Source organism: Lathamus discolor, unplaced genomic scaffold (genome assembly GCF_037157495.1).
Source record: "Lathamus discolor isolate bLatDis1 unplaced genomic scaffold, bLatDis1.hap1 Scaffold_1013, whole genome shotgun sequence".
NCBI classification, from domain to species: domain Eukaryota; kingdom Metazoa; phylum Chordata; class Aves; order Psittaciformes; family Psittacidae; genus Lathamus; species Lathamus discolor.
The window spans coordinates 18529-29811 of record NW_027069104.1 but is presented as its reverse complement, the minus strand read 5'-3'; the positions used below and the strand labels follow the sequence as shown (position 1 = coordinate 29811).

The window sequence follows — 11283 nt, the reverse complement described above, 5'->3', positions numbered from 1 at the left end:
GGGGGGCCTCAGGGCCCTCCCCAGTACTTAGGGGACCCGTGGGTCCCATTGACCCCCCATAACCCCCTTCTGGGACCCCCCCAGGACCCCTGAACCCCCCCCATATCCCTCCCTTATCCCTCCTTAACCCCCCCCACCTCCCCCAGCACCCCCTTGGTCCCCCCATATCCCCCCCTTAGGACCCCCATATCACCCCAGGACCCCCATAACCCCACCCCCCAGGACCCACCCCCCCCCCAAGAAACTTTGGGACCCCCCCCATTCCCTCCTGGACCCCCTATAGCCCCCCCATAGCCCTATCAGAACCCCTCGATGGGAAGTGAGGGGATGTTGGGGTCCCCCCCCATGCCCCCCCCCCTTGTCCCCTCATGCTCTTCTCTGTGTCCCCCCCCCACTTCTTTGTCCCCAGATTACCACGGAGGCCGCTCCCGTAGGAAGAGCGTTCCGGGTGGAAGCAGTACAGCATCAACATGGATGCCCCCCCAGCCCCCCCCTTCCGGCCCTCGGTGAGCACACGCCTGTCGCCATGGTTACCACCATCCGCACACGCCTGTTGCCATGGCTACCACCATCCGCACACGCCTGTCGCCATGGTTACCGCCATCCGCACACGCCTGTCGCCATGGTTACCCCCATCATGCGTGTTGCTGGAGCCTCCTGCATGCGGGTGTTGCTGTGGTTACCGTGGCCTGCACATGTATGTTGCTATGGTTACTGCGTCGCGCACATGGATGCCGTCGTGGTTATCCCATCATGCTACATGTATGTTGCTATGGTTACTGCATCGCGCACATGGGTGTCATCGTGGTTATCCCATCATGCTACATGTATGTTGCTATGGTTACTGCATCGCGCACATGGATGCCGCCGTGGTTATCCCATCATGCTACATGTATGTTGCTATGGTTACTGCATCACGCACATGGATGCTGTCGTGGTTATCCCACCATGCTACATGTATGTTGCTATGGTTACTGCGTCGCGCACATGGGTGTCATCGTGGTTATCCCATCATGCTACATGTATGTTGCTATGGTTACTGCATCGCGCACATGCATGCTGTCATGGTTATCCCATCATGCTACATGTATGCTGCTGGAGTTATTGTGGTCCCACACACGTGTTGCCGTGGTTACACTGGTCCTGCACATGTATGCTGCTGCGGTTACCCCATCATGCACATGTATGTCGCCATGGTCACTCCCCTGGTCCTGCACAGATGTATGACCTTGGTTACCGTATCCTGCACACGTGTGTTGCCGTGGTTACTGCATCATGCACATGTATGTCACCATGGTTATCCCATCATGCACATGTATGTCACCATGGTTATCCCATCAAGCACATGTATGTTGCCATGGTCACCCGCTTGTCCTGCGCACACGTATGACCTTGGTTACCCTGGTCCTGCACACATATGTTACCGTGGTAACGTCATCCTGCACACGTATGTTGCTACGGTCACCCCATCCTGCACACACGTATGACCTTGGTTATCCCTGTCCCGCCCATGCCTGTTGCCATGGTTACCCTACCCCCCCCCCCCCGTGCACACACGTGTTACCGCGGTTGCCCCCATCCCACACGGCCCCTTCCCCGGCTCCTCCACACGCCTGTTCCCATGGTAACCCCACTCCCACCTTCCCTGTCCCCATGGCAACCCCTGGCGCGTGCTACCCGTCGCTATGGTAACCCCGGTCACCGTACCACCCATCACCATGGTGACCCCGTTCCCACGCTCCCCGTCGCCATGGCAACCCGGGTCCTATACAACCATCGCCATGGCAAGCGTCAGCAGCCAGCACCCTGCTCCTGCATCACTCGTTGCCATGGTAACCCTGGTCCTGCACCACCCGTCGCCATGGTAATGCGGTTCCTATGCTTCTCATCGCCATGGTAACTGTGACCACCTATCTCCAAGGTAGCCCTGCTCCTATGCTCCCCATCACCATGGTAACCCCGGCCCTACATCACGCATCACCATGGCAACCCTGCTCCCACGCTCCCCGTCACCATGGCAACCCCGCTCCTACATCACTCGTTGCTATGGTAACCCTGCTCCCGCACCACCCGTCACTGTGTTAACCCTGCTCCTATACTACCATCACCATGGTCACCCTGACCACCCATTGACATAGTGACCCTGGTCCTACATCCCCCCACCACCATGGTCACCTTGGTCCTACATCCTCCATCACCATAGCAACCCTGACCACCCATTGACATAGTGACCCTGGTCCTACATCCCCCCACCACCATGGTCACCTTGGTCCTACATCCTCTATCACCATAGCAACCCTGACCACCCATTGACATAGTGACCCTGGTCCTACATCCCCCCACCACCATGGTCACCCTAGTCCTACATCCTCCATCACCATGGTAACCCCGGCCATAACACCCCCATCACCATGGTCACCCTGGTCCTACCCCCCCATCCCATTGTAACCCCGACCACCCATTGACACAATAACCAAGGTCCTACCTCCCCATCACCATGGTCACCCCGGTCCTACATCCTCCATCACCATGGTCACCCTGGCCACCCATTGACACAATAACCAAGGTCCTACCTCCCCCATCACCATCGTCACCCTGGTCCTACATCCTCCATCACCATGGTAACCCCGGCCACCCATTGACACAATAACCAAGGTCCTACATCCCCCATCACCATGGTCACCCCAGTCCTACATCCTCCATCACCATGGTAACCCCGCCACCCATTGACACAATAACCAAGGTCCTACCTCCCCATCACCATGGTCACCCTGGTCCTACATCCTCCATCACCATGGTAACCCCAGCCACCCATTGACACAATAACCAAGGTCCTACCTCCCCCATCACCATGGTCACCCTGGTCCTACATCCTCCATCACCATGGTAACCCGGCCACCCATTGACACAATAACCAAGGTCCTACCTCCCCCATCACCATTGTCACCCCGGTCCTACCCCCCCCCATCCCCGCAGCTCCTCCACCCATCCCCACATCCCCACCACGGTCCCTTGCGCCCCCCAAACCCCTTGATCCCCCATGATCCCATGACCTTCCCTGACCCCCCGGACCCTTCCCACCCCCCCGGGCCCCCCCATGGGCCCCCCCTTCAGCCGCCTGTACCCCAGCAAGGCTTCCTGAGCCGCCGCCTGAAGAGCTCCATCAAGCGCACCAAGAGCCAGCCCAAGCTCGACCGCACCAGCAGCTTCCGTCAGATCCTGCCCCGCTTCCGCAGCGCCGACCATGACAGGTGGGGTGACGTCACGGTGACGTCACGGTGACGTCAGCCGGCGGTGGTGGCGTGGGGACGGTCTCAAGGGCGGGGGTGGGGATGAGGATGGTGAACTGATGGAGATGGTCAAGTGATGGGATGGGGATGGTCAAGTGATGGAGATGGTCAGGTGGTGGGGATGAGGATGGTCAGCTGATGGAGATGGTCAAGTGATGGGGATGAGGATGGTCAGCTGATGGGGATGGTCAAGTGATGGAGATGGTCAAGTGATGGGGATGGTCAAGTGATGGAGATGGTCAAGTGATGGGGATGGTCAAGTGGTGGAGATGGTCAGCTGATGGAGATGGTCAAGTGATGAGAATGAGGATGGTCAGCTGATGGAGATGGTCAGGTGGTGGGGATGGTCAAGTGATGGAGATGGTCAAGTGATGGGGATGGGGATGGTCAGCTGATGGAGATTGTCAAGTGGTGGGGATGAGGATGGTCAGCTGATGGAGATGGTCAAGTGATAAGGATGAGGATGGTCAAGTGATGGAGATGGTCAAGTGATGGAGATGGTCAAGTGATGGGGATGAAGATGACCAAGTGATGGAGATGGTCAGGTGATGGGGATGAAGATGGTCACCTGATGGAGATGGTCAAGTGATGGGGATGAGGATGGTCACCTGATGGAGATGGTCAAGTGATGGGGATGGTCAAGTGATGGGATGAAGATGACCAAGTGATGGAGATGGTCAGGTGATGGGGATGGTCACCTGGTGGAGATGGTCAGCTGATGGAGGTGGTCAAGTGATGGTCCTTATGCTGTGATCACCCTATTTTAGGGCAGATGCCCCCCCTGGGATCCCCTATTTTGGGTGTCTCCTCTTTTGGGGGTGGCCCAGACTCCCACATCTTGAGGGCCTTGGTGGGGGGGCCCCCACGGGAGGTGCCATTGGTGGGGTTGGGGGGGGTGACTCCCGGGTGTCCCCCCACGTTGTTCCCCCCCCCAACCCAGGGCCCGGCTGATGCAGAGCTTCAAGGAGTCCCATTCGCACGAGTCCCTGCTGAGCCCCAGCAGCGCGGCCGAGGCTCTGGAGCTGAACCTGGATGAAGACTCCATCATCAAGGCTGTGCACAGCAGCATCCTGGGCCAGGAGTTCTGCTTCGAGGTAGGGTGCAGAGCTCTGGCCATGCCTGTGGTGTCCGGTCCTCTCCATTGATGGATGAAGGATGGATGGAGGATGGAGGATGGATGATGGATGGATGATGGATGGATGGATGGATGGATGATGGGTGGATGATGGATGGATGATGGATGGATGGATGATGGATGATGAATGATGGTTGGGTGGATGGTGGATGGGTGGATGATGGATGGATGATGGATGATGGATGACAGATGGATGATGAATGATGAATGGGTGATGGATGGACGATAGATGATGGATGGATGGATGGATGACAGATGGGCAATGGATTATGGATGATGGATGATGTATGGATGATGGATGATGGTTAGATGATGGATGGGCAATGGATGATGGATGATAGATGACGGATGGATGATGAATGATGAATGGATGATGGATGGACGATTGATGATGGGTGGATGATGGATGAATGGATGATGGATGGATGGATGATGGATGACAGTTGGATGATGGATGATTGATGAATGATTGATGGACGATGGATGATGGATGGACGGATGATGGATGGATGGGCAATGGATGATGGATGATGGATGATGGATGGATGATGGATGATGGTTGGATGATGGATGGGCAATGGATGATGGATGATGGATGACGGATAGATGATGAATGATGAATGGATGATGGATAGATGATTGATGATGGGTGGATGATGAATGGATGGATGATGGATGATGGTTGGATGATGGATGATTGATGAATGATTGATGGACAATGGATGATGGATGGACGGATGATGGATGGATGATGGATGATGGTTGGATGATGGATGATGGATGGGGGGTTGACCATCATCAACGCCCCCTCTCAAGGTGACCACAGCTTCTGGGACCAAGTGCTTCGCCTGCCGCTCGGCTGCTGAGAGGGACAAATGGATCGAGAACCTGCAGAGGGCTGTGAAGCCCAACAAGGTGAGGGGGCAGCTGGTGGGGATGGGCAAGTGGTGGGGATGGGAATGGTCAATGGATGGGGATGGTGACGGTCAGCTGATGGAGACAGTCAACTGGTGGGGATGGGAATGGTCAATGGATGGGGATGGTGACGGTCAGTTGATGGAGAGAGTCAACTGGTGGGGATGGGAATGGTCAATGGATGGGGATGGTGACGGTCAGCTGATGGAGAGGGTCAGCTGATGGAGAGAGTCAACTGGTGGGGATGGGAATGGTCAATGGATGGGGATGGTCAAGTGGTATGGATAAGAATGGTCAATTGGTGTGGATGTTGACAGTCACTGGTGGGAATAAGGATGCTCACTGGTGGTGATGGGGATGGTCACTGGTGAGGATGGGGATGGTCACTAGTGAGGATGGGGATGGTCACTGGTGAGGATGGGGATGGTCACTGATGGGGTTGGGGATGCTCACAGGTGGTGATAGGGATGCTCACTGGTGGAGATGGGGATGCTCATTGATGGGGATGGGGATGCTCCCTGATGGAGATGGGGATGCTCCCTGATGAGGATGGGGATGCTCATTGATAGGGATGGGGATGCTAATTGATGGGGATGGGGATGCTCATTGTTGGGGATGGGGATGCTCACTGGTTAGGATGGAGATGTTCATTGATGGAGATGGGGATGCTCATTGATAGGGATGGGGATGCTCACTGGTGGGGATGGGGATGCTCACTGGTTAGGATGGAGGTGTTCATTGATGGAGATGGGGATGCTCATTGATAGGGATGGGGATGCTCATTGTTGGGGATGGGGATGCTCACTGGTTAGGATGGAGATGTTCATTGATGGAGATGGGGATGCTCATTGATAGGGATGGGGATGCTCCCTGGTGGTGATGGGGATGCTCCCTAACAAGGATGGGGATGCTCATTGACAGGGATGGGGATGCTCCCTGATAGTGGTGGGGATGCTCATTGATGGGGATGGGGACGCTCACTGGTGAGGATAGGGATGCTCCCTAATGGGGTTGCTCATTGATAAGGATGGGGATGTTCATTGATGGTGATGGGGATGCTCATTGACAGTGATGGGGATGCTCACTGGTGAAGATGGGAATGCTCCCTAATGGGGATGGGGATGCTCATTGACAAGGATAGAGATGCTCATTGATGGTGATGGGGATGCCCATTGATAGGGATGGGGATGGTCATTGATGGGGATGGGGACGCTCATTGGTGAGGATAGGGATGCTCCCTAATGGGGATGCTCATTGACAGGGATGGGGATGCTCATTGACAGTGAGGGGGATGCTCATTGATGGGGATGGGGAGGCTCACTGGTGAGGATAGGGATGCTCCCTAATGGGGATGGGGATGCTCATTGACAAGGATGCAGATGCTCATTGACAGTGATGGGGATGCTCATTGACAGTGAGGGGGATGCTCATTGATGGGGATGGGGAGGCTCACTGGTGAGGATAGGGATGCTCCCTAATGGGGATGGGGATGCTCATTGACAAGGATGCAGATGCTCATTGACGGTGATGGGGATGCTCATTGATGGGGATGGGGACACTCACTGGTGAGGATAGGGATGCTCCCTAATGGGGATGCTCATTGCAGGGATGGGGATGTTCATTGACAGGGATGGGGATGCTCCCTGATAGTGGTGGGGATGCTCATTGATGGTGATGAGGATGCTCACTGGTGAGGATAGGGATACTCCCTAATGGGGATGGGGATACTCATTGACAAGGATAGAGATGCTCATTGACGGTGATGGGGATGCTCGTTGATGGGGATGGGGAGGCTCACTGGTGAGGATAGGGATGCTCCCTAATGGGGATGCTCATTGACAGGGATGGGGATGCTCATTGACAGTGAGGGGGATGCTCATTGATGGGGATGGGGAGGCTCACTGGTGAAGATGGGAATGCTCCCTAATGGGGATGGGGATGCTCATTGACAAGGATGCAGATGCTCATTGACAGTGATGGGGATGCTCATTGACAGGGATGGGGACGCTCACTGGCGGTGCCATCCCCAGGGTGGTCCCTACTCCTGGTGCCCCCTCTCAGCCGGCCTCTCCCCTTGACGTCCCCATGGCCGGTGGCCACTTCACCCATCCCCACCTCCTCGAGCTCCCCACGTCCTCACCCCATACGTCCCCCCCGTTCCCCATCCCCCCACCCCCCCACCGCCCCCCCCCTCCTCTCCCCTCCTCCCAATTTAGGACAACAGCCGTCGGGTGGACAACGTCCTGAAGCTGTGGGTGATCGAGGCACGGGACCTGCCCCCCAAGAAGCGCTACTACTGCGAGCTGTGCCTGGACGACATGCTCTACGCCCGCACCACCAGCAAGGCCCGCACCGACAACGTCTTCTGGGGCGAGCACTTCGAGTTCAACAACCTGCCGGCCGTGCGCACCATCCGGCTCCACCTCTACAAGGACACGGATAAGAAGCGGAAGAAGGATAAGAGCAACTACGTGGGGATGGTGAGCATCCCCATCGCCAGCGTCACCGGCAGGCACTTCGCCGAGCAGTGGTACCCGCTGAGCCAGCCCAGCGGGAGCAAGAGCAAGGCCGGGTGCCCGGCGTTGAGGGTGAAGAGCAGGTTCCAGACCATGAGCATCCTCCCCATGGAGCTCTACAAGGAGTTTGCCGAGTACGTGACCAATAACTACCGGATGCTGTGCGCGGTGTTGGAGCCCGTGTTGAGCGTGAAGAGCAAGGAGGAGGTGGCCTGCGCGTTGGTGCACATCCTGCAGAGCACCGGCAAGGCGAAGGTGGGGATGGGGATGGAGACGGGGATGGAGGGAGGAAGGGGGGGAAGGATGGAGGGTGGTTGGGTGGGGGGATTGATGGGGGGATGATGGATGGATGCGTGATGGACAGATGGACGATGGATGGATGGGTGATGGATGGATGATGGTTGGGTGATGGATGGGTGATGGATAGATGGATGGATGGATGATGGATGGGTGGGTGATGGATGAATGGATGGATGGATGGATGATGGATGGATGATGGATCAATGGATGGATGGATGGATGGATGATGAATCAATGGATGGATGGATGGATGATGGATGGATGGATGAAGACCGTGTGGAGATAGCTGGAAACAGTTGCATGACTAGATGGACAGGGACACGGATAAGGAGGTGGAGACAATCTGGGTAGAGGGGATGGACAGATGAATGTATGGATGGGTGATTGATGGATGATGGACAGATGGATGGATGATGGATGGATGATGGTTGGATGGATGATGGATGGATGATGGATGGATGATGCATGGATGGATGGATGGATGATGGATGGACAGATAGATGATGGATGATGGATGGATGATGGATGGATGGATGACGGATGATGGTTGGATGGATGATGGATGGACAGATGGATGAAAGATGTATGGATGTATGGATGATGGATGGATGACGGATGGATGATGGACGGATGATGGATGGATGATGCATGGATGATGGATGGATGGATGATGGATGGATGATGGATGGATGATGGATGATGGATGATGAATGGATGATGGATGGATGGATGATGGATGGATGACGGATGATGGATGGATGGATGATGGATGGACAGATGGATGATGGATGATGGATGGATGATGGATGGATGACGGATGATGGTTGGATGGATGATGGATGGAAGATGTATGGATGGATGGATGATGGATGGATGGATGATGGATGATGGATGGTTGATGGATGTATGATGCATGGATGATGGATGGATGGATGGATGGATGGTTGGATGATGGATGGATGATGAATGGATGATGGATGGACGATGGATGAATGATGGATGATGGATGATGGATTGACGATGGATGAATGATGGATGATGAATGGATGATGGATGATGGATGGATGGACAGAACAGGGAGGATGGACACAAGGGTGCAGGGAGGGTGTCTGGGCACGGGGCTGCCCTGACAGCCATGGGCAGGACTTCCTGTCGGACATGGCCATGACGGAGGTGGATCGCTTCATGGACCGGGAGCACCTCATCTTCCGGGAGAACACCCTCGCCACGAAAGCCATCGAGGAGTATCTGAAACTCATCGGCCAGAAATACCTCAAGGATGCCATTGGTGAGCTTCACCAGGCCCCACGCATGGCCATGGTCCCATTGGGGTGCTTGGGTGCTCCCTACTCATGGGCGGTCCATTCCCAACCTGCATCCCGTTGTTATGGTGATAGGATGGTTGAGCAGTTGATGGTTGATGAGTGTGGGGACCAACGCATGGTCATGTCCCCATTGGCATGGCCATGGGATGGTTGGGTGGTCCCTTCTCATGGGTGGTCCATTCAAACCTGCATCCCCGTTGCTATGGTGATGGGACAGTTGGGTGGTCCCTTCTCATGGGTGGTCCATTCAAACCTGCATCCCCGTTGCTATGGTGATGGGACAGTTGGGTGGTCCCTTCTCATGGGTGGTCCATTCACACCTGCATCCCTGTTGCTATGGTAATGGGATGGTTGAGCAGTTGACGGGGACCAACGCATAGTTACGTCCCCATTGGCATGGCCATGGGATGGTTGGGTGCTCCCTACTCATGCGCGGTCCATTCCCAACCTGCATCCCTGTTGCTATGGTGATGGGATGGTTGGGTTCTCCCTTCTCATGGGTGGTCCATTCCCAACCTGCATTCCATTGCTACGGTGATGGGATGGTTGGGTGGTCCATTCACACCTGCATCCCCGTTGCTATGGTGATGGGACGGTTGGGTGGTCCCTTCTCATGGGTGGTCCATTCACACCTGCATCCCTGTTGCTATGGCGATGGGATGGTTGAGCAGTTGATGGTTGATGAGTGTGGAGACCAATGCATGGTCACGTCCCCATTGGCATGGCCACGGGATGGTTGGGTTCTCCCTACTCACGATCGCGTCCCCATTGTGGTGCCTTGGCCGTGGGTCAGTGGCGTGGTCCCTGATGTCCCCGGACCCCTCTGTTCCCCCCATCCAGGTGAGTTCATCCGAGCCCTATATGAGTCCGAGGAGAACTGCGAGGTGGACCCCATGAAGTGCTCAGCCTCCACCTTGGCCGACCACCAGGCCAACCTCCGCATGTGCTGCGAGCTGGCCCTCTGCAAGGTGGTCAACTCCCATTGGTGAGTCCTTGGGGCTGGGGCTGGGCAGGGGGTCCCTATTGTGGGTCCTGGACCATTGTTTGTGGGGTGTGTGTGTGTGTGTCCCATCGCCGTGCAGCGTGTTTCCGAGGGAGCTGAAGGAGGTCTTCGCCTCGTGGCGGCTGCGCTGCGCCGAGCGGGGCCGCGAGGACATCGCCGACCGCTTGATCAGCGCCTCGCTCTTCCTGAGGTTCCTGTGCCCCGCCGTGATGTCCCCCAGCCTCTTCGGGCTCATGCAGGAGTACCCGGACGAGCAGACCGCCCGCACCCTCACCCTCATCGCCAAGGTCATCCAGAACCTGGCCAACTTCACCAAGTGAGAGCGGGGCAAAAGGGGAAAGGTGGAAGGGAAAGGGGGGGGGGGGAGGTGGATGGAGTGGGAGTGATGGATGGATGATGGATGCATGGATGCATGGATGGTGGATGGATGATGGACAGATGGATGATGGATGGATGATGAATGATGGGTGGATGATGGATGGATGATAGATGATGGATGGATGGATGGATGATGGATAGGTGGATGGATGGATGATGGATGACAGATGATGGATTGATGATGGATGATGGATGGATAGATGATGGATGGATGGATGGATGGATGGATGGATGGATGGATGATGGATGGATGGATGATGGATGGATGGATGGATGATGAATGGATGGATGATGAATGATGGATGATGGGTGGATGATGGATGGGTGATAGATGATGGATGGTGGATGGATGATGGATGATGGATGGATGGATGATGGATGATGGATGATGGATGGATGATGGATCATAGATGATGGATGG

General features: G+C 55.8%; 1 protein-coding gene across 1 annotated transcript in view; it reads left to right on the top strand.

The window, feature by feature from the left end:
- Nucleotides 1-452: 452 nt before the first annotated feature.
- The window catches only part of SYNGAP1 (synaptic Ras GTPase activating protein 1), a 29288-nt gene continuing 18457 nt past the window's right edge, over nt 453-11283 (top strand). The window contains exons 1-8 of the mRNA XM_065664230.1: nt 453-506; nt 3115-3251; nt 4231-4384; nt 5242-5340; nt 7557-8111; nt 9300-9444; nt 10322-10466; nt 10564-10800. Of these exons, the coding sequence (XP_065520302.1) occupies nt 471-506; nt 3115-3251; nt 4231-4384; nt 5242-5340; nt 7557-8111; nt 9300-9444; nt 10322-10466; nt 10564-10800 (1508 nt within the window). The 5' untranslated portion in view covers nt 453-470. The remainder of the gene's footprint in view (nt 507-3114; nt 3252-4230; nt 4385-5241; nt 5341-7556; nt 8112-9299; nt 9445-10321; nt 10467-10563; nt 10801-11283) is intronic.